General features: G+C 45.1%; 1 protein-coding gene across 4 annotated transcripts in view; it reads right to left on the bottom strand.

The window, feature by feature from the left end:
• Positions 1-25,000, bottom strand: part of AXIN1 (axin 1) — a 168,540-nt gene that overhangs the window by 91,796 nt on the left and 51,744 nt on the right. Inside the window, exons 1-2 of one of the 4 annotated variants that reach the window (XM_068243571.1) lie at positions 24,956-25,000; positions 8,790-9,758 (exon numbers count right to left, since the gene is read on the bottom strand). In XM_068243571.1, the coding sequence (XP_068099672.1) occupies positions 8,790-9,667 (878 nt within the window). In that variant the 5' untranslated portion in view covers positions 9,668-9,758; positions 24,956-25,000. Of the gene's footprint in view, positions 1-8,789; positions 9,759-21,346; positions 21,462-24,955 lie in introns of those variants that run through there. The other 3 variants (XM_068243569.1, XM_068243573.1, XM_068243572.1) reach the window with 3 other exon arrangements.

Here is a 25,000-nt window from a genome sequence, read left to right as displayed (position 1 = left end):
GCACACACACAACACACACTGTGTACACACACACACACACTGTGTACACACACACACACTGTGTACACACACACACTGTGTACACACACACACTGTGTACACACACACACTGTGTACACACACACACTGTGTACACACACACACTGTGTACACACACACACTGTGTACACACACACACTGTGTACACACACACACTGTGTACACACACACACTGTGTACACACACACACTGTGTACACACACACACTGTGTACACACACACACACACACACTGTGTATACACACACACACTGTGTACACACACACTGTGTACACACACACACACTGTGTACACACACACACACTGTATACACACACACACACTGTGTACACACACACACACACACTGTGTACACACACACACACACTGTGTACACACACACACACACACTGTGTACACACACACACACACACACTGTGTACACACACACACACACACACTGTGTACACACACACACACACACACTGTGTACACACACACACACACACACACACTCACGATCCCCTCCTCATTATATACAATATATCTGTGATATTCAAACAAGAGGGAAAGCAGCATTGTTCTGCCGTAACTCCGCATCACTGCCGAAATCACCACTAACTGTTTCCTGGGATGTTTAATGATAAGCCAAAAATTCAAAGCTTGGACGCGATTATACAAACTTACACAGCTTGAGAACAGGCCAAAACAATGCCACCTGTGCTGGAATTCTCTCCTGTGTACTTCTAATCACTCGTTTCCAGATACCAACCCAATCGCAATCTCAGATCTGCACAGGAGCTTCTTCTGTCCTCCTCTAGAATTACCTCCTCACCATCATGTTCAAGATTTCTCACGTGCTTCACCCCTCCTCTGGAATCCTCTGCCACAACTCATCAGTCACTCTCCAACCTTTGAAATCTTTAAATGCTCTCTCAAAACCCACTTTTTTTCCAACAAGCTTATGCTCTACCTTATTTCAGTTCACCTTTTCACCTCTGGCCAAGTTTTACTCCTTACTAGATAACACGTACATATACTGCACATTTTCCCTCTTGTTTCCCCATTCCTTTAGAATGTAAGCTGGCTAGGGCAGGGCTCTCTCCCCCTATTGTGTCTTGGAATTAGTTATTAATTTTTCAGCTTGCAATCCGTTATACGTTTTACTCATGTTGCATCTGTCATTGTAATTATTAGTTCTGTATTTTGTACCAGTGTCCATATCTAACGTGTATCATTGTCTGTATCATTATGTACCCCTTTTTTGTTTTCTTACTTCGTACAGCACCACATGTTGGCGCTTTATAAATTAATAATAAATAATTATTTGCAGCTCATTGCACTACACACACACACTGTACACACACACACACTGTACACACACACACACACTGTACACACACACACATACACACTGTACACACACACTCACTGTACACACACACTGTACACACACACACACACACACTGTACACACACACACACAGTACACACACACACACAGTACACACACACACTGTACACACACACACACACACACACACTGTACACACACACTGTACACACACTGTACACACACACACACACACACTGTACACACACACACACTGTACACACACACACTGTACACACACACACACACTGTACACACACACACACACACTGTACACACACACACACACTGTACACACACACACACTGTACACACACACACACTGTACACACACACTGTGTACACACACACACACACACACTGTACACACACACACTGTACACACACACACTGTACACACACACACTGTACACACACACACACACACTACACACACACACACACTGTACACACACACACACACTGTACACACACACACACACTGTACACACACACACACTGTACACACACACACACTGTACACACACACACACACTGTACACACACACACACACTGTACACACACACACACACACACACTGTACACACACACACACACTGTACACACACACACACACACACACTGTACACACACACACACACACTGTACACACACACACACACACTGTACACACACGCACTGTGTAAACACGCACTGTACACACGCACTGTACACACGCACTGTACACACGCACTGTACACACACACTGTACACACGCACTGTACACACTGTACACACACTGTACACACGCACACACACACTGTACACACACACTGTACACACACACTGTACACACACACTGTACACACACACTGCACACACACACTGCACACACTATACACACACACACTATACACACACACACTGTACACACACACTGTGTACACACACACTGTGTACACACACACTGTGTACACACACACTGTGTACACACACACTGTGTACACACACACTGTGTACACACACACTGTGCACACACACACTGTGTACACACACAACACACACTGTGTACACACACACACACACTGTGTACACACACACACACTGTGTACACACACACACTGTGTACACACACACACTGTGTACACACACACACTGTGTACACACACACACTGTGTACACACACACACTGTGTACACACACACACTGTGTACACACACACACTGTGTACACACACACACTGTGTACACACACACACTGTGTACACACACACACACACACACTGTGTATACACACACACACTGTGTACACACACACTGTGTACACACACACACACTGTGTACACACACACACACTGTATACACACACACACACTGTGTACACACACACACACACACTGTGTACACACACACACACACTGTGTACACACACACACACACACTGTGTACACACACACACACACACTGTGTACACACACACACACACACTGTGTACACACACACACACACACTGTGTACACACACACACACACACACTGTGTACACACACACACACACACACTGTGTACACACACACACACACACACACTGTGTACACACACACACACACACACACACTGTGTACACACACACACACACTGTGTACACACACACACACACTGTGTACACACACACACACACACACACACACACTGTGTACACATACACACACACACTGTGTACACACACACACACACTGTGTACACACACACACACTGTGTACACACACACACACTGTGTACACACACACACTGTACACACACTGTACACACACTGTACACACACTGTACACACACTGTACACACACTGTACACACACTGTACACACACTGTACACACACTGTACACACACTGTACACACACTGTACACACACTGTACACACACTGTACACACACTGTACACACAGCAACATTACATACTAGGCCTGAACGATTTTGGAAAAAAAATTGAATTGAGCGATTTCTGTCCGAAATCACAATTTCGATTCAATTCACGATTTCCTTCAACTAGACTCTGAAGCGAGAATAAATCTCACTTCAGAGCTCATAGTTAGCAGGGGCACGTGTGCCCCTGCTAAACCACCGCATACGCGCCGCTAAACGGGGGTCCCTTCACCCCCAAACCCCCCACTGCGACACTTGGTCGCAGACTTGGTCGCTCCTGGAGGCAGGGCTAACGGCTGCAGTCCTGCCTCCAGTCGCGTCTATCAGCCGCGCATCACCGCCTCTCCCCCGCCCCTCTCAGTGAAGGAAGACAGAGGGGCGGGGGAGAGGCGGAGATACGCGCTGACAGACGCGCGTGGGGCAGGGCTGCAGCGGTTAGCCCTGCCCCAACCAGGAAGCGCTCCCCCGCTGCACGGAGAGGGATTTGGGGGTGAAGGGACTCCCGTTAAGCCGCGGTATAGCGGCGGTTTAGCAGGGGCACACGTGCCCCTGCTATCTAGGAGGTCTGAAGCAAGATTTATTCTCGCATCAGACTCTTTTTAAGCTTTGTTTCCCATCTGCGCCTCTGTTCTCCTCTCTCTGTGCACCCCCTGGGTCTCTCTCTGTGCCCCCTGTCCCCCAAGCTGCAGCACTGCTGTACATATCTTCCAACACGAGTCCAGCGATGCCCATCTATTCACTTCGCCTCCTGCAGACCCTAATGCGCGGCATACTTCCTGTATGTCACATGATCCAGGAAGTATGCCGCGCACAAGAGACGGCGAGAGAGGACAAAAAGCATTCGACTCCTGCCAGAAGGTATTTCCAACACTGCCAATGCTGCAGGCCGCACGGGCCGGACTTGGGGGAAGTTGGAAGCCGATTCTTTAAACTTCCCCCATGTGGAAATAACTTAATCACGGAACTTGCCACTTTGACAATTCAGAAATTGTGAGCTAGGTGATCACGATTTCGGTTTAATTTCGATTTATCTTTCAGGCCTATTACACACACACACACTTAGATTCTAGCTTGTGTATTTCACACTGACATCTTCTGCAGCACTTTACAGAGTACATAGTCATGTCACTGGCTTTCCTCAGAGGAGCTCACAATCTAATCCTACCACAATCGATAGTCTAATGTCCTACCATATTATTATTATTATGTATTTATATAGCACTGACATCTCCTGCAGCACTTTACAGAGTACATAGTCATATCACTGACTGTCCTCACTGGAGCTCACAATCACAATGTCCTACCATATTATTATTATTATGTATTTATATAGCACTGACCTCTCCTGCAGCACTTTACAGAGTACATAGTCATATCACTGACTGTCCTCACTGGAGCTCACAATCTAATCCTACCATAGTTATAGTCTAAAGCCGCATGTACACGCGTAGATGCGGCCGCGATGTTCCTTATCAATCGAGCCGCTGATGCGGCTCGATTGATAAGATCCGACAGGACGGATCTGCTCACCGCCGATTCCCTGCTCGCTCCCCGCGGGGGGCAATGGCAGGGAATCGAGCGGAAGATAAGCGGCGCGGGGAATCGAATCCGGCGCACACACAGCGGGCGGGGATGCGGAAGAGGCAATCCGGCAGCTAATCGAGCCGCCGGATTGCTACATCTCCCCGTGTAGACCGGGCTTAATGTCCTGCCATATTATTATGTATTTATATAGCGCTGACGACATCTGCAGCATATTACAGAGTACATAGTCATGTCACTGACTGTCCTCAGAGGAGCTCACAATCTAATCCTATCATAGCCATATGTTCATTGATTGATTTTTGATTTTATGCCTGACAGTTACACTTTAAATGCTAGGAAACCAAATGTGTAAACAAGAGCCTGTAGAGCCAAATCTCTGCAATGATACTTAGAAATTAGTGCTGAGACAGTGTACACCTCCCCGAAAATCCTGCCCAGTTCCTAGTCAAAAGCAACCACAGAGCTACTGGCACCCTAGAGTTCATATCACTTAAATTAACCCCTTTAGCAGCCAATTCATTTAGTGGCTTGCAAGTGCTCCAGGCCAAGTGCTCTTAATTTTTAATTTTTTTTTTTTAGTTCTCCTTTGTTACATTTCCTTGCTCCTAATTAGTACTGCTGTAATGTGTATGTATGGCCACGTGTCACTAGGGGGCAGTGTGAGACAATAACAGAGGACTTCTGCTTTCAGTTTTTATATGTTCTGCTAGTAGAGAGAGATCAACGCATTCCAAGAATTTACAGCACAACCAGTTCTGCCGACTGAGGTCAAAAGCAGCACACTTATCTCAAACGAGATAACTCTACTGAAGCTGCTAAAGGGTTAACAGAAAAGCGTGACCAAATCGATAAACGGCCAGGATAGGTATGTGGCTTCAGCAAATGTTTGCATAACCTTTGCATAAAAATGTAAATCCATTCAGAATCATTAGCATCTCACGATCCCCTCCTCATTATATACAATATATCTGTGATATTCAAACAAGAGGGAAAGCAGCATTGTTCTGCCGTAACTCCGCATCACTGCCGAAATCACCACTAACTGTTTCCTGGGATGTTTAATGATAAGCCAAAAATTCAAAGCTTGGACGCGATTATACAAACTTACACAGCTTGAGAACAGGCCAAAACAATGCCACCTGTGCTGGAATTCTCTCCTGTGTACTTCTAATCACTCGTTTCCAGATACCAACCCAATCGCAATCTCAGATCTGCACAGGAGCTTCTTCTGTCCTCCTCTAGAATTACCTCCTCACCATCATGTTCAAGATTTCTCACGTGCTTCACCCCTCCTCTGGAATCCTCTGCCACAACTCATCAGTCACTCTCCAACCTTTGAAATCTTTAAATGCTCTCTCAAAACCCACTTTTTTTCCAACAAGCTTATGCTCTACCTTATTTCAGTTCACCTTTTCACCTCTGGCCAAGTTTTACTCCTTACTAGATAACACGTACATATACTGCACATTTTCCCTCTTGTTTCCCCATTCCTTTAGAATGTAAGCTGGCTAGGGCAGGGCTCTCTCCCCCTATTGTGTCTTGGAATTAGTTATTAATTTTTCAGCTTGCAATCCGTTATACGTTTTACTCATGTTGCATCTGTCATTGTAATTATTAGTTCTGTATTTTGTACCAGTGTCCATATCTAACGTGTATCATTGTCTGTATCATTATGTACCCCTTTTTTGTTTTCTTACTTCGTACAGCACCACATGTTGGCGCTTTATAAATTAATAATAAATAATTATTTGCAGCTCATTGAGCACAATTTCTGCCAAAACAACATCAGTGTAAAACTGCCCACTGACGGTACAATTGTTCACTAAATGCGATCTTTCGATGCGATTTGAATGATCGTAAGTAATCTGAAGGCAATTATCGAATGCTCACATTTACTGAATGATTCTTTCTTCAAATTCAATCATATTTTCTAACTTTCAGATTGTTTTTAACCTATAAAGCAATCGTGCAAACAATCATTCACTACTGACTGCCTTCATAAAACGGCAAATTTTCTCTACAATACGATCGGAAAAATCGCATTAAAAGATCGCATTTGGTGAAAAAATTGTACCGCTAATGGGCACCCTTAAAGATCTCTAGAAGTTTGGATCTGGCTAGAAAAATACCAAACTATACAAAAAAGACAAAACCTACAGTAAATAACAGTAAGAGGAAGGAGGGGAGGAGTGCTCCAACCATGAAATATGTCATGTTTTTATTTAGGACGCAATAACATTGTACTTATTGGTATACAAAGAATAAAAGCATCTCATGGGCATGCGCCCAAATCATCGCAGGATGCTTGCTGGTACAACCACCGTGGCCAGCAGCGGTCGAGTCCCAGCCGGAGTAAGGAAAGCAGGTGCGCACCTGACGAATGCATGGACACGTGACACGTTTAGTGACGTCACTGGCACCACAGACACCAGGGTGACGGCCTGCTTACCTTACTTTAGTTGGGACTTGATAGCTACTGGCCAAGGCAGATGTACCAAGAAGCACACTGCAATGTTTGATGCATGCCCATGAGATGCTTTTAATCTTTGTATACCAGTAAGCGCAATGTTATTGCGTCCTACATAAAAAATTCCCGATTGGGTGCTCCTCCCCTTCCTTCCAGTTGTTTAAAGGCTCATACACCCGCCCAACTTAAAGAATACCTTACTCCTTATTAAAATCCAAAAATGATGCCGTGTGTGTGTGTGTGTTTTTGGGTAGGTGCGCAAAGGCTTACTGCACCTCCCGTGGCCCGGGGTCTGCCTCCATTCATCCGCATTACCTTCCGTTATCCTCTTCCTGGTCGGCGACCTTTGCCCCGGAAATACTGTGCTGCGCATGGTGTCCCTTGGGGCGGCTTGTGTGTGCCGGGTACGTCATGGCACAAGCGGGTGTGCGTGGTCACTAGCATCCACAAGAGGACACCACGCGCAGCACAGTATTTCCGGGGCAAAGGTCGCCGACCAGGAAGAGAATAAACGGAAGGCAATGCGGGTGAATGGAGGCAGACCCCAGGCAACGGGAGGTGCAGTAAGCCTATGCACACCTCCCCACACACAGGGCATCATTTTTAGATTTTAATAAGAACTAAGGTATTCTTCAACACAACCAAACGCACAGCCTGAACAACTGCACAACAAGTAGTTTACACAACAAGAACGTACACGCGCCAATCAACTGAACAACAAACTCACTTAAATACTGCGCGTGCAAGCTAAACAACATGTCTGCATTCAAAAATAAAGTTGTTCTAAAGACTTGTACACACCTAACCTGCATGACAGTTGGGCAGATTGATCCACCGGTTGGATCTGGTAAACAACCTGTTATCAGTTGGTCGTCTGGTTGTTTGCCAGCCGTACACACGCCCAGCGATGGGCTTCTGAGTGGTGTACTACTAGAATTTGGAATTCTAACCAAGTTTAACTACGCCACGTGGGACGGCGGGATGGGGGGGGGGTTAAGTTACCCAGAAGTCCCTGGATCCTATGCGACTCATTGCTGTCATACGCGACCTATGGGACGCGTTACACCACTCACTATCGCACTTCCTCCTTCCGGCGTCCCATAGGTCCGTGTATGACAGCAATGAGTCGCATAGGATCCATGGACTTCTGGGTAACTTATCACCCCCTATCCCGCGGTCCCACGTGGAGTAGTTAAACTTTGTTTGAATTCCAAATTCGAGTAGTACACCACTCAGAAGCCCGTCGCTACACACGCCAACTGCCTTCCAACAGACCAAGTTTGAAAAGTGGTTGGGCTGTGTGTGAGCCTGACAGCCAGGCAGAGGAGCAGCATGTGATTGTGATTAAAGCACAGCCTGATCTAACTGCTGATGGCGTAAGATTGCACTTCATGCCATTTCTGTTTAGTACACAGCGGTAGCACACTGCAAACAGAAGCTGAAAAATGTAATACAGAAGACATACCTAAACTCCCTTCCATCGCTCAGACGTCTAGGCGGTGCCGGGCAATGTGACGCAGCTTCTAAAATGAGTTTTTGATTAATCCTATTAGAGGAAATAGACTCTCGTTCACAGTCATCCTCCACCCCTTGGTCGCACTTCCATTCCTCGTCTTCATTAAGCGTTGGCAAATAACCAACCGGACCCTTCCCCGTCCCAGAACCCGAGCTGTGGTCGCTGTAGATCTTAGGGCTCTCTCCGCCTAGCGTCGTGTACTCCAAATAGATATCCGACTTCAGGAACACGGGGTAAGTATTGTCCTCCATCATGGACTGGATTTCCATCTGGGCCTGGTCAAACATATCCGCTTCGATCTGCTGCCTCATCACACAATCCTTGATAAAACTCTTTGTTGCTGGTTTGATCTGTCGGGAGACGATCCCATTATTGTCCAGAATGTACTTTTTGTAGATCGCTTTGGCCAGTTTGAGCCGTTTTTCCACCTTGGAGTCACTGGGCTCCAGCTTTCGAAAGCCGCTACAAGCGAACCAAAAATCCAGCAAATCCCCACAGTTTTCTTGTTGCAAAAAAGTTCTGAACAAGTTAATCCCATCCTGGTCGTCCAACAGAGAATGCAAGGATTCAGCCCATTTTACATAAGGTGGTGTTGGCGAAGCGCTGCCCTCGGGTTCGTAGCCCAAGTCGAGGTCCGAACGCCTTGGCGTCGCTGTGGACGTCTCGTTTTTGATCCCATCGATTTTTGCAGAATGGTAGTTGTGGCTGGGTGGCCGTGGATCCGCTGTGACCAGTTCACCCTCCTCCCCGGGAACTGGGGGCCTCGGTGCATCCTCAGTAAAGCTTCCCCCTAGGTCCAAGGGGAAACCTTTCCCTTTGACACTCATCTTGATGGTGTCTGATCAGAAAGTCGTAAATAATAGGCGTGTTCAAATGATGTACATCTCGAGACAGACGTCCCTGATAAACGTTTGCCTCCTGAAAATAAAAGATAAGAAAAAATTAGTCACACAGGTTTAGGATCATTAAAACTAAATTTATTAAAAGCGGACCTGAACTCAGGACTCCCTTCTCTGCTCTAAAAGATAAGCAACAGCATAACATTTAGGCTACTTACACACTAAGACGTTGCGTTTTAGGGGACGTTATGGTCGCATAACGTGCCCCTAACGCAACGTATGGTGGTGCGGGAGAGGACGTTACAGTGAGCCGCGTTAGGCGGCTCTATCCGTATAAGGTCTCCCAGAGTGGCGCTGATTGGCCGGCGGGACCACGTGATGCGGAGCGAGACACTCCGCATCACGTGGTCTTGCCCGCCAATCAGCGGCCGCCAGTGCAGTGCATTAAGTATCCATGTGCGCGGCTACCGTAGCGGCATCTCCCCGCCTGCTCTTGGCCCCCACTGAGCATGTGCAAACAGTCTAACGTGGCTAAAGCTGCTAGAACGCACAGCATGCTGCACTTTCACTACAACGTGCAGCGTTACATGTAACGCAACGTGGGCACTGAACAGCCCACTTGTGTTACATTGCTGTGCGTTGGGGGAGTGTTACAGGCTGTACTAACGTGCGCCTGTAACGTCCCACTGAGAAAGCAGCCTTAAGCTGGCCACTAACGGTCCAATTTCTAGCGAAAAATCATTCGAGCGATCAGAAATTCTGATAGGTCGAAAAATCGTTCACTACACCATCAACTAACCAATCATTGCTTCCTATCTATCACAACCACCAAGAAAATACCAAATTTTCGTTCGACGAAAATTCATTCGGGCGACATTTTTTTCACTCGTTCATAATCGATTGTGTCCACCAATGGAGATTATTTACGACCAATCCGATCAGAATTTCTGATCGCTCGAACAATTTTTCGCTAGAAATTGGACCGTTAGTGGCCAGCCTAAAAGTAAAATATTTCTGTCATAGCTGATACAAATCCTGCAATAAATCTGCAGTGTGTCTACTTCCTGCTTTCATGGAAGCAGACATAGGGTTAACATCCTGTGTTTACAAATTAGCTGCTCTGTCGTGGCAGTCAACTGACACAGGTGAGAGATTACAATGTGTGATAAATCACAGATCAGGGGGAATTACATAGGCTAAACTCTCCAAATACCGTACATACATTTCTCTCTGTCCTGTCCAAGAGTTCAGGTACACTTTGAGAGGTGAGAGACATATGGAGGCTGACATTGATTTATTTTGAGTCCTGCTGATCCTCTGCTTTCAATACTTATAGCAATAGATTCTTAACGCAAAACAGATGTTTCTGACTGAAGTGTGATTGGATTAGCTGCATGCTTGGTTCAGGTGTGTGATTCAGCCACTACTGCAGCCAGAGAGCTCAGCAGGGCTGCCACGCAACCAGTGTTGTTTAACAGAAAATACAGTAAATATGGTAGCCTCCACGTCCCCCTCAGTGTGCACGCAGTGTGCACTTAGGTTTAGTGGTGGCGGTCCACCCATAGTCCCCTATGATTCCCAGGTGAAAGGGAGAGGAGGGACATCCTCCCATAATGATTATGAACAATCGTTTCAGCTTAGGAAAATCCAGAATGTATACGTAAATAAATGTAAACACATGGTTGCTTACAATGGTACATAAGATGTAATTCCCGTTTGATTGATGGGAATCGGACATTTATTTCCGTCATGTCTGATCTGCTCCAGTTCGATAACATGATCAGTTTTCTAAAGTTAGCATGAGAAAATCGATCCTGTTATCGATCGAGAGCAGTTTGTACAAGTACACATGATGCTACATCCTTCCTCTCAGATTACCTGTCGTGAGTATCCGGCATTAAGCCCAATCTACATGATACGATTCTTTGTACGATTCGATTACGATTCTATTTATGATTCGATTAAATCTGACATGTCCAATCGAGATTCGATTCAGTTCGATTTGCCATTGCAAAACAATAGCAAATTGAATTGTATCGAATCCCGAACGGACATGTCGGATTTAATCGAATCGTAAATAGAATCGTAATTGAGTCGTACAAAGAATCGTATCGTGTAGATTGAGCTATAGACTTTCATTAAACTAACATACAGATTTAATCAGGGCTGTGGGGTCGATACTAAAATCGTCCCGACTCCAACTCCTCAGTTTATGAAACCACTGACTCCAGGTACCCAAAAATTGCTTTGAATCCAAAGCCCTGGATTTAATCACCACAAACGGCGCCAAAGAAACCAAAAAGTAAGTTTCCCAATATGGAAAGGAACACTGCAGCAATAAGGAATTTGAATTTTGAATTTGATTTGAGAACCTATTCAATTCTGTAATGCAACCAGTCACCATTTTTTTTTCCATTAATTGTAAGATGTGTTTTCGCAGAATCTTACGCAGTGTGAGAGACCATATGTAAAGGCAACTTTCAGATAACCAGCTAAAAGCAACTAAACAGGTTGGGTGCATGCAAATATAGATACTCTGTCCAACAATACGCTTTGTATAATTTAAGTGGCCACTTCTTATCCTTAAAGTGCAAAGAAAGTATCACATCTAGCCATTGGCTGCCTAGTCTTCTATAACCACTTGAAAAACATGTGCACAGACTTTCTTTTCTTTGATGTACCTAGGCATATAACGTTTACCCTCTTTACTGCTGTAAACCATACTGCATATAGTATTGTACGTTGTGACCTTTTCTTACATGCTCAATAAACCCTTTTTGGTAAAAAAAAAAAAAAAAGGCAGCTTTCAGAGGGACCAGAGCCTGATGTCTAGAAGATCTCAGCAATCACAACTTTAGCAGCACCTTTACATACAGAAATAAACACTGTTCCCTTTCCCTCTAGGAAACTGAAACACTGAGGCTTTCATCTAAATATAACATTTGTAGTGGCTCATTGGGACCATCAAAGATAAGTTCCTCATCCAAACTAGTAACCTAAGAACTGGCTGGAGATACTGAGGCCCATATACAAACATTTTCTCCTGAGTTTTCTCTTAAGGTGGCCATACACTGGTCAATTTGCCATCAGATTCGACCAACAGATAGATCCCTCTCTGATCGAATCTGATCAGAGAGGGATCGTATGGCTACCTTTACTGCAAACAGATTGTGAACCGATTTCAGCCTGAAACCGTTCACAATCTGTGGAGCTGCCGCCCCCCCCAACCCCCCCCCCCCCCCCCCCCCCCCGCATACATTATCTGTTCCGGCCGGCGCGAGTCCCCCGGTCTTCTTCTCCGCTCCTGCTACTGAACTTCCTGTCCAGGGGAAGTTTAAACAGTAGAGGGCGCTCTACTGTTTAAACTTCCTGCCGGGAGAGGAAGCTCTGTGTAGCTCTGGAGCCCGAAGCGGAGAAGAAGACGGGACTCGCGCCGGCCGGAACAGGTAATGTATACCCGCTGTATTGCGTCGGTCGTCGGGCATTCGAACGCCGCTAATGACGCACTCCCGACCCGCCGGCGACCAAGGAAAATTTTCTGCACGGATGGGTCGACGGGTATCAACGGGAACGATTGATTTCGGACGGAAGTCGATCGTTCTCTCAGCGGTGTGCGCAGCGATTTCACAGCCGTTTCGATCACTGATCGAAACGGCTGTATATCCGCGGGAAAATCGTTAGGTGTATGGGCCCCTTCAAGTGATATTTTCAAAATTGTCAATAAAATACCTTTGAAACCACCAGCATGCAAACAAATACAGTATATTCTGGCGTATAAGACTACTTTTTAACCCATGAAAATCATCTGACAAGTCAGGGGCCGTCTTATACGCCGGGTGACATTGATGCCGGGTGATACGGCCTATCCTGTTACCGCCTCTCAGATCTCCCTGCTGAGGACTGTAGTGAAGCAAGTATGTGATTTTTTTTAAATTTGTATTGTGCATTGTAAGAGAGGAAGTCTTATGCGGCGAGTCTATCCCAAACTCTATATTTTAGCTGGAAAAGTTGGGGGGTCGTCTCATACGCCTAGTCTTATACACCGGAATATACGGTAATCAAAATCATTTTATAGTACTTATTCACCTACTTTTTGGTACTTCTTCCATTGCAAAGTGCTGAAAAGTTATTTTAAATCGAAGCTGAAAAATTATCTCCCAGGTGAAAACAAAGGAGAAAAAAAAGTGAATTGCATATGGGCCCAGAGTGAAGAAAGAAAGGTAACCACAATTACCACGGAGGAAAAACACAAATCCATAGAACCTACTGTGGCTCGAGCCGGCCGACACGGATACAAAAGATTGGTGAGAAACATTAGGCAAGCAGCTACAGTTCAATCAATAAAACTTTATTGCACATCTCTAAAACTCCGTACAAACACTAGAGCGCTATCGCTGAAAAAGGAACGACTGGTATTGCTTAAAAGGAAATAAATATGGCAGCCCCCATATCCCTCTAACCTCGGGGTCACTTTAAGCACAGCAGAGCCCACAAACAGCCTAAAGGTCCGTACACACGCCGGACTGGAGGCAACGACGGGTCCGTCGTTACCTCCTGCTGGGTGGGCGTTCCAACGACAGTCCGGCGTGTGTACGCGCTGTCGGCGGACTGATACGGCTGCTTCTGAGCATTCCGCCCGGCCGATCGCTCAGAAACAGCCGTATCAGTCCGCCGACAGACTGTACACATGCCGGACCGTCGCTGGAACGCCCACCCAGCGGGAGGTGACGACGGACCCGTCGTTGCCTCCAGTCCGGCGTGTGTACGGACCTTAAAGAAGTCGGCCATCACCACTATGATGACTGCCTGCGATTTGTGTTGGTTGCTTGAGACTGCTGGTTAATTTAGTTCCGGATAATCGGGACTCTACGGTACGAATCAAATAAGCGCTACGTCATGAAAAGACAAATAATGGAAAGTAAACACACGTCAAGATGGTAAATGCCAAAACTGCGGCACTTCAAAGAAAGGCAAATATTACAATGTAAACAATGGACTACTTTACAAGTAAATTTGTAGTAAGTCTTTCAGCAAACCGATTACAGTGTTCTGGTCAGCTTGCTGTTTTTCCACTGATAGACTGCTGAAGCAAAACTTCTATCTCCTGAATAGAATGAAAGTGCTGTTAACAAGTGTTAAAGTGGACCTGAACTCAGAACTTCCTCTCTGCTCTAAAAGAGAAGCAACAGCTTAATAACCTATAAAAAAACATTTCTTTGATACAGCTGATACAAATCCTGCAATAAATCTGCAGTGTGTCTACTTCCTGCTTTTGTGGAAACAGACATATTGTTAACATCCTGTGTTCACCAATTAGCTGGTCTGCCGAGGACTGCCCGATTCCTGAGCTGACAGCACAGAGACTTCAAATGACACTTATGATTAGTCACAGAGGAGGGGGGAATTAGAAACGCACCCTGTATGTAAATACATACAGGGTGCATTTTTCTCTGTTTTCCTTCTGTCCTGTGCAGGGCTGTGGAGTTGGAGTCAGAAGTTTCATAAACTGAGGAGTCGGGAGTCGGATGATTTTTGTACCAAATCCACAACCCTGCTAAGTATTAGACTAAGGAGTCGGAGTCCAGGAGTTTGAGAAGGAGCAATTTTGGGTACCCGGAGTCAGTAGTTTCATAAACTAAGGAGTCGGATTTGGATGATTTTTGTACCGGCCCCGGTCCTGTGCAAGAGTTCAGTCCACGGTACATGTTTCAATTTTAGGCAAAATAAAAGCACTTTAGTGGCACAGTGTGTAACCGGAAGTGCAGTGCCTCACCGGACAATGTGCAGTGCGGTTAAGCATGCTTTTTATGCACTACAAATATTGCATCACCCATGTAACACCCAATTAGAATATAATCCCTCCGTTTCCTTGCGATCCGGTTATAACAGGATGTGAAACATAAAGCCCCAGTTTGCAGGTAGTGCAATTGAGCTTGCTATGTGATTTCTCTTGCACTTGCCAAGTCCCACTCGATTGATTGTGTTGGATGGAACATAAACAGAATTGCTGGAAAAATGCTTCATGCAGTGTTTATGAAAATCGGATAGCACTACCGAGAACAGAGATTGACATTACACAACTAGTGTCCCCACAATTAGCAAAACGCAAGCGCTTATACCATGTGATCAAACCAAAGTGCATCTAGTGCCAACGAGGCTTTAAAGGGAACCCGAGGTGAGAGTGATAAGGAGGGAGCTATATTTGTTTCCTGTTAAACAATACCAGTTGCCTGGCAGCCCTGCCGGTCTATTTGCCTGCAGTAGTGTCTGCATAACACTAGAAACAAGCATGAAGCTAATCTGACAATGTCAGAAACACCTGATCTGCTGCATGCTTGTTCAGGGGCTGAAAGTATTAGAGGCAGAGGATCAGCAGGACAGCCAGGCAACTGGCATTGCTTGAGGGCTCGTTTCCACTATTGCGGTGCGGAATCGCCTGGATTCCACCGCTGATGAAATCGCATGCAGATGCGATTCCGCATGCGTTTTTTGCCGCGAATTCGCATGCGAATTCGCATAGGTGAGGGTATATGCAATTTTAACCATGTCACTGCCTGTGTGAATTTACATTGGTACCTATGCGAATTCGCATGCGAATTAGCGGCAAAAAACGCATGGGGAAAACGCATGCGATTTCCCTATTAAATACATTGTGTGCGATTCGCCTGCATTCCACACGCAGGCGAATTCTGCAGGGTGTTCCGTGCAGATTTTCTCTGCACAATAAAACGCTCCCGCAGACGCATAAGTGGAAACAGGCCCATTCACTTATATTGTCTATACGAATCCGCATACGCAAGGCGCATGCGGATTCGCGATGGTGGAAACGGGGCCTAAAAGGAAATAAATATGGCAACCTCCAAAAAACACTCACCTCTGGTTCACTTTAAGAACTCAGTATTGCAAAGATTTTTAGCTAGTTAACGGTTTCATTTTATATGAAGGAACAAAAAACCCATGATCATGGCAAACGCTCTGCATCCACCAGTCTGCAACAATGGTCCGGTAATTTAGCAATCAAGGCCTTGCAGCTGGCTTATTAAATTTAGGAAAAAAATTCTGCCTTTTCTATAGCTAATTATTCTACTTCTACAGTGTGCCTTCTCAGCTCCATGCTTCGGATAACCAATATTAAGGCCCAGTGCACACCAAAAAGCGATATCGTAATTGCAAACGATCAGCGCCTTTTGAAGTGATTTTTCAGAGCGATTCTAGGCATGTGACTAGCGATTTTCTAATCATGCCTAGCGATTTTTGGAGCGTTTTGGTGGAGGGTTTTTTAAATTTTGTTACAGTACAGCTGTAACTGAACAGCTTCTCTAACAAAAACGCTTGGAAAATCGCTCTGGTGTAGCACTTTTCAGAGTGATTTTCCACTTTCCTTTACTTAACATTGAGGCTGAATCGCCTCAGAAATCAGCAGAAATGCTGCAGGACCCGCGTTTGTGTTTGGGGGGAAAAAAAAAAAATCACATTGCTCTGGTGAACTCCATCCCATTCAAATACACTAGCCAAGCGCTTTTTTTTGTTTTTGTTTTTTTGCTTTTTAAAAGCGTTCAGAAGCGCTATTTGTGTGCAACAGACCTAACAGATGGAGTGATCAACAAAAAAAGCTGTCGCTGTCCAGTTGTGCAAGTTTCTTCAGGTCTTTCTTTAGTTTATTTCCTGCAACAAAAAAAGGGTTAATTCTCAACAAAATTGGACTAAAGGCTTGTGCCCACTAGAAATCCCAAAACGCAAGCACCAAGTGTTTTTGTGCTATCGATTTTAGCAGCGTTTTCCTGAGTGAATTCTGGTGATTTTAAAATGTTTTTGAATTTAATGCTAGCGATTTGTACAGCGACTGCGACTTTCTCTTTGTTTTCGATGGTTCTCTGCAGTAAAATTGCTGCAAGACTGCAGTGATTAAAATCAGGGCTGTGGAGTCGGAGTTAGAATCGGCGTCGATGAGTCGAAACTATTTTGGGTACCCGGAGTCGGAAATTTCACAAACTGAAGAGTCGGATGATTTTGAACAACATCCACAGCCCTGGCAAGTATTAGACTAAGGAGTCGGAGTCTGAGCCATTTTGGGTACCCGGAGTCGGAGGTTTCATAAACTGAGGAGTCGGAGTTGGAAGATTTTTGTATCGACTCCACAGCCCTGATTGAAATGCGATTTTGCATCAAACGTATACTTTGTTTGAAGTGCAATCGCTCCAACAATGCTGCAGGATCCGTAATTGCAATTTCAGGAAATCGCAATCAATCCTGTGGATGTAACCCAATCACCTTTCACTAGCCTAGTGCTTTTGGAATCGAGGCGTAGCTGTATCAGCTAGAGTGGGCTCCAGGCCTAAGGCCTCGTTCACAATGTGTATAGTGGCCGACAAGCAAGAACATCAGAAGTGCATTGCCTACTGTGGAGTCGGTACAAAAATCTTCCAACTCCAACTCCTCAGTTTATGAAACCACGACTCCGACTCCAGGTACCCAAAACGGCCCCAACTCCGACTCCTCGACTCCGACTCCTTAGTCTAATACTTAACAGGGCTGTGGATTTTGTACAAAAATCATCCGACTCCGACTCCTCAGTTTATGAAAACAACGATTTCGACCCGAACTCCGGATGCCCAAAATTACCACGACTCAGACTCCACAGCCCTGTTGACAACACAGCAAGGTCTCCAACTTGAAGCATTCTAATTGGCCGATATCTAAAACCCAAATGTTTGAGGGGGTGCTGTCCACCCAATTCAATAGCAGATTTACCCTCTGGACTTTCTCACTGGCTCGCCTCAACCATACTAGCTCTGAATTGTTAAACTGGACCTGAACTCTTGCACAGGAAAGAAGGAAAACAGAGATAAATGCACCCAGTATGTATTTAGAGAGTTTAGCCTGTCTAATCCTCCCTCATCTGTGTCTAATCACAAGTTGTAATTTGATCTCGCAGCTGTATCAGCTCAGGAATCTCCTCTGTCATGGCAGAGCAGCTAATTTGTAAACACAGGATGTTAACCCTAGGTCTGCTTCCATGAAAGCAGCAAGTAGACATGCAGCAGATTTACTGCAGGATTTCTATCAGCTGTAACAAAGAAATTCTTTTCTTTAGGTTATTATGCTGTTGCGTATCTTTTACAGCAGAGAGGAAGTTCTGAGTTCAGGTCCCCTTTAACCGCAGTTATTTAGTTTCTCCAGTGTGCATAAATTACAAAAACTGATAATATTATTGTTTAGTATTTATATAGGCACTGACATCTTCTGAAGCACTTTAAATTGTTTAAACATGACAAAATATGTCTTGTTCACAAAACTCGTGTAGCGCGCTTACACAAATGCGCTTCAAAGCGATTACAAATGCAGAAAAAAAATGGAAAGATGTAGAATTGTTAAAAAGGAATTTATCACTTAGAAGAAGCAAGAGTGGGCTTAGGATAATCTCGGCCATCTGAGTCGAGCAGGGGGTCCCATAAATACTGCACACTAGGGAAGGAATGTAACTCGTAGCAGCTGGGGGGCCCGGGTCCTGAACGCAGGGCTCCAGTCACAAGATAAAAGGCCCACGTAAGGGCTGGAAGCGGAAAAAAGAAATCGTACAAAAACAAGATTATAGTAAACCTCTTTGCAAGCCGCCGAAGGTCTGACCCGGCTAATGATGAATTGGGGTAATCTGTCTATCACATAAGGACTGAGCATTAAAGGGAAAAAAGAACAAGCAAGCAGACCGGACCTCGGGAGAAGATCAACCAATTATCAGAGACAAAAATCTGTCACCTGGGAAAGGAGGGGATCCCCAGCCATGGAAAATAATGCAAGCAAGCGTTCGTTGGATGTAATTAATTTTGGCAAAAAGATGCAGCCTACGCTGCAGGAGAAATAGAGCCCTCCTGGGGCTCAGGGACAGTCCGCTCAGACAAAAGGCAATGAAGCAATTACAGTTTGATAGTTAAAGAGGACCCACCCAGTGATGCTTAGCCTAGGCTGTTTATGCAGAACAACCCCCAACCCACCCTTGCTGAGCATTCTGGGAGAACAGGTAAATTTAGTATGGGCTTCAGAACACAAACATTCTGCAGAGCTGCTTCTCACAGGACAAAAGCGGTCGCTGCCTGTGATGAATTTCAGAATGTGAATATGCCCCAGTGCACACCAAAAAGTGCTACGTAATCGCAAACGCTCAGCGCTTTTTAAAGTGATTTTTCAGAGCGATTCTGGGCATGTATAGAGTGATCATGCCTAGCGATTTTCGGAGTGTTTTGGTGTAGCGCATTTTTTTTGTCACCGTAGAGCTGTACAGTGTTCTCCCCAGGCTCTTTTAGCCGGGTGCTCTACCCGGTTAGTTTTGGTGAGCACCCGGCTTTCATCGGCTCACCTCCTCCTATGCTGTAAGCAGAGTTGTGCAGAGAAGTACTGGCCCTGCATTCCCCCATCATGCCCCACCCGGTTCCTTTTTCATGCCACCCAGCTGGAAAAAAATTCTGGGGAGAACACTGTTGTAACTGAACAGCTTCTGTAACAAAAACACTTGGAATATCGCTCTGATCTAGTGCTTTTCAGAGCGATATTCCACTTTTCTAAATCGCCTCAGAAATCATCAGAAATGCTGCAGGACCTGCATTTCTCTTTGGGAGAAAATCACGTCGCTCTGGTGTGATCCATCCCATTCAAATACATTAGCCAAGCGCTTTTCAAAGCGCTCAGAAGCGCTCTTGGTGTGCACCAGCCCTCAGAGAGAGGAAAGAAGATTTTATAAAGGGTAAACACTGCGCTTTTATACATTTAGATTGAAAAAAAAACAAAAAAAAAGACTACAATTTTATTTATTATGTTTTTTTCACTACAGTTCCTCTTTATAATGATTAGCTTCACCAGGTATAAGCAGATATTCCATATAAACAGCAAATATGTCATAATGCATTGATCTGCGCAGGAAGGGGAGGGGTGGGGTCAATTTATCTGACACTAACAAAGTAAAAAACACAGCACTGAACAGTCTAGCAGGTTACAGTCAGATGACAACTGCAGGAGTGCTGTCACTACCATTCAGGGGCAGTTACTACTGTATAATCTGTGGTACCTGAGAAGGCCAGAGCTCCCCCCCCCCCTCCCACCCCATATGGACACCACACACTGACGACGAGCCACACAAGACGAAAGTAATTACAACAGGAATGTAGTCACTGGCAGGCAGAGGAAGCGCAGATGATCTTTGCCACCTGAGGAGGGCAGGAGATCCCCGTACACACTGGGAGAGGAATGTTCTGCACGTCACAACAATAAATAGTAGCAGGACAGTTGGCAAGAGACCTTCCTGGGCACACTGAAGACAAGGCTCAGCAGGTTAGTGGGTCCCTATCATTAGGCGCTAGTCTAGTTTAGGGGACCCAGCAAGAAACCTCAGGGTAATTTAACTAATGTGATTGGATTGATGACACCTCCTCGAACTGCCAGGTTTCAGATAGGTTGTAGCAAACTCCGCCCACACTATTCAGCCAATCACAACGTTTTGTGCTGGAGAGGGTGCTGTGATTGGAGAACTGTTCCGTGGGAGGTTTCCTGCTGGGCCCCCTAAACTAGACTAGCGGCCAAAATTATACTATACTGAGTTAAAGAGGAACTGTGACCAAGAATTGAACTTTATCCCAATCAGTAGCTGATACCCCCTTTCCCATGAGAAACCTTTACCTTTTCACAAACAGACCATCAGGGGGCGCTGTATGGCTGATATTGTGGTGAATCCCCTCCCACAGTGTGATTGCGGTCTGTGAACCCCATTGCATTGTGGGAAATAACAGCTGTTTCCAACTGCTAAAAAAAAGCAAGCAGCATCTCCTTCCACTGACATCACCTGCCAGAAGTAAAAAAATGTCACCATGTGATAAATGTCAGAATATAAATCAGGGAGAGGGAAGATTTTACAATAGGCAAACACTAAATCATTTATACATAATTATTGTAAAAATGAAGCACTTTTTTGTTACATTATTTCCACTTGAGTTCCTCTTTAAAGTGAACACGAGGGGAGAATAAACTGATGAGAAACAATTATATTTATCCTCCTACTCCTAAAAATGACTTTTTTTAGATATCTCATGGTTTTATTTTATATTTAAACATTTATAAAGTAGGATGAATGTTTTATGGCCTCTAATGAGTGGTAGCCTATTAAGTGTCCCAGAGTTACAAAAAGAAAAAAAGTCAATAGCTCATGTATCTTATCCCTCCCTGCTCTCGGAAGCTGTATTCTGCCAGGAAAACTTGTATGGCTGTAATTAGCTTATCAGTGATGTTTACTATATTCCCAACAAGACAGAAGCCTAGAAATACATGCCTAGAAATTAACTCTTTCAGGCAGCAATATAAAACAAGTACAAAAAAGCATGGTAATACATATTTTTAGTACTGTACATACACATTTATATCATTATGTCACATGTCATCTCTTTAAAGAGACTCTGTAACAAAATGTTCAGCCTTATTTATTTTATCCTATAAGTTCCTATACCTGTTCTAATGTGGTCTGTCTTACTGCAGCCTTTCCTAGTTGCACAGTGGCTGTATTATCTCTGTTATATAATCTAATCCTCTTTCCTCTGATGGCTTTGTCGGGCTCAGGCAGGAATTTGCTGCTCTGCTTGTGATAGAATAGAAGCTATACACACCCTCTCCAGGCCCCCTGCAGGCTCTGTGTGAGTCACAGACTGAGCTCCTCTCAGCCTATCACACTCTGGTTAGCAGCCATGTCTTTTGTTTGTAAACACTGCCTAAAACTGGCAATTACAAGCCAGGATTGCAGCAGGGAGTGGCAGAAATAGCACAGAGGGGCCCAGGAGAACACAATGAATAGAATGGTATGCTTTTTATTGTAAGAATTTTAGAATACAGATTCTCTTTAAGCAGACTGGGCAGTAGCTTCAGTAGTAAGAACTGCAAGAGAACTGTGGTCAATGCCAGTCATGATAATCTGTGCTACCTAGAGGAAGGGGAACTCTGTACACAAAACAGCAGACCACCACGGAGTAGGGGCTTTCAAAATTAATTACAAAAATGAATGCAGCGATTACATGTCAGAGAAAGCAAAGATAATCTGAACCACCTGACAGTGAAGAGGAGTCCTGCAGGCCTCACAGATCTGTATAATGTAACACAAGGTACTACTTCAGTTTATAAGCACCATCCTTGACTCGTGAAGTCAAATCCAATAAAACCAGAAACCGTGGCTCATAGCTGTCTAGTCGGTACAAAAATCATCCGACTCCTCAATTTATGAAACCCACCAACTCCAGGTACCCAAAATTTCTCCGACTCCTTAGCCTAATTCTTACCAAGGCTGTGGAGTTGTTACAAAAACCATCCGACTCCTCAGTTTATTATAACAACCGACTCAAGATTCCAGGTACCCAAAATTGCTCCGACTCCTCAGTCCTGCTAACCACAGCACCCTTTACAGCTGGAAGAGTTCTAACTGGCCAAACAGTGTGGGCGTAGTTATATTAATCCAAAAACCTAGAAGTTGTCAAACTGTTGAAGCAGCAACCAATCATGTTAGCGAAATTCCCTGATGAGGTTTCCCACTGGGTCACCACAACCATAATAGCACCCAAGGCTTAAACAACAATAATGTCTTTAAAGGACAACTGAAGTAAGAAGAATATGGAAGCTGCCATATTTATTTCCTGTTGAACAATACCAATTGCCTGGCAGCCCTGCTGATCTATTTGGATGCACAACTGTCTGAATCACACCAGAAACAAGTATGCAGCTAATCTGGTTAGAAAAACCTGAACTGCTGCATGCTTGTTTGGGGTCTATGGCTAATAGTATTAGAGGCAGAGGACCAGCAGGACAGCCAGGCTACTGGTATTGCTTACAAGGAAATAAATATGGCAGCCTCTGTGACCCTCTTGGCTACAGTTGCCCTTTAAAGGGAAGCGGCCTAGTCTACTTGAAAGGACTAAGCATGAAACCTCATAGGTAACAGTTTTCCAATTGCAGCACCCTCTACAACACAATGGGCTCTATTCACAAAGAGCCAAAATTACCGCAAAAGTTTACCGCTAAATTTCCGCCAGCGGTAAACTCTGCATTTCTTTCCACATTCACTAATATTTTCCGCATGCGGAAAAAAAGATGCGGAAACAGCCATTATTCATGCGGTAATCATGCGGTAAAAAGGTTGCATGAAAAAGTGTTTAAAAAAAAAAAAAAGTTAAAGTCCAGCAAGCACTGCCCTTAAGCCTCCAGACTTCATTAACCTGCTGAGCGGTCTGGACGAGCTCAGCTCGTCCAACACCGCCAGAGGCTGCCGCTCAGGCCCTGCTGGGCCGATTTCCACCAAATAAAAAGCAGCACACGCAGCCGGCACTTTGCCAGCCGCGTGTGCTGCCTGATCGCCGCGAAAAGAGGGTCCCCCCAGCCGCCCGAGCCCAGCGTAGCCGGAACAAACAGTTCCGGCCAGCGCTAAGGGCTGGATCGGAGGCGGCTGACGTCAGGACGTCGGCTGACGTCCATGACGTCACTCCGCTCGTCGCCATGGCGACGAGGGAAGCGAAACACGGAGGGCCGCTCATTGCGGCCTTCCATGTTACTTCTGGCCGCCGGAAGCGATCAGAAGAACGCCTCCGGAGCGCCCTCTAGTGGGCTTTCATGCAGCCAACTTTCAGTTGGCTGCATGAAATAGTTTTTTTTTTTATTTAAAAAAAAAACCCTCCCGCAGCCACCCTGGCGATTTAATCAGAACGCCAGGGTGGTTAAAGTCAACGGGATGCGGAATATATCACCTACTACTTGTAGGTGATAAAAAAAAAAAAAAAAAAAAAAAAAAAAAATCGGTAAATAACGACGAAATGATGCGCCTGAACAGTTTTGAGAATTGACTTTTTATTGCGGAAAATACCGACTTTTGTGGAAATTTTTCCGCATGAATCCCGCACTTTTTCCGCATGCGGAGAAAACATGCGAAACATTTTGAGAATGTGAACTTGACGGTGTTTTGGTCGCAAACTCCCCGCATGTACTTTACCGCATACGGGAAGTCTTTGAGAACAGAGCCCAAAGAGCTGTAAATGGCCAAATAGTGTGCAAATCGTTTACTACAACCTATCAAAAATCTAAACGTTCGAGAACGTGCTGTCCACTCCATCATATCAGAAGAATTTCCCTGTGAGGTTTCCTGCGGGTTCACCACCGCCAAGCAGACTAGCACTGACATGTACCACCTAACAAGGGCAGAAGGCTACACGTGTACAAGGTGAGCCTAAATAATAATAATGAAAATAGTAATGTAAGCATCACCTGTCAACATATGATACAACCTGTCAAGATAACCTGTGCTCAGCA

This window comes from Hyperolius riggenbachi, chromosome 7 (assembly GCF_040937935.1).
Source record: "Hyperolius riggenbachi isolate aHypRig1 chromosome 7, aHypRig1.pri, whole genome shotgun sequence".
Lineage (NCBI taxonomy): Eukaryota > Metazoa > Chordata > Amphibia > Anura > Hyperoliidae > Hyperolius > Hyperolius riggenbachi.
The sequence above is the reverse complement of the archived record's forward strand: the minus strand, read 5'-3'. Positions and strand labels throughout refer to the sequence as shown.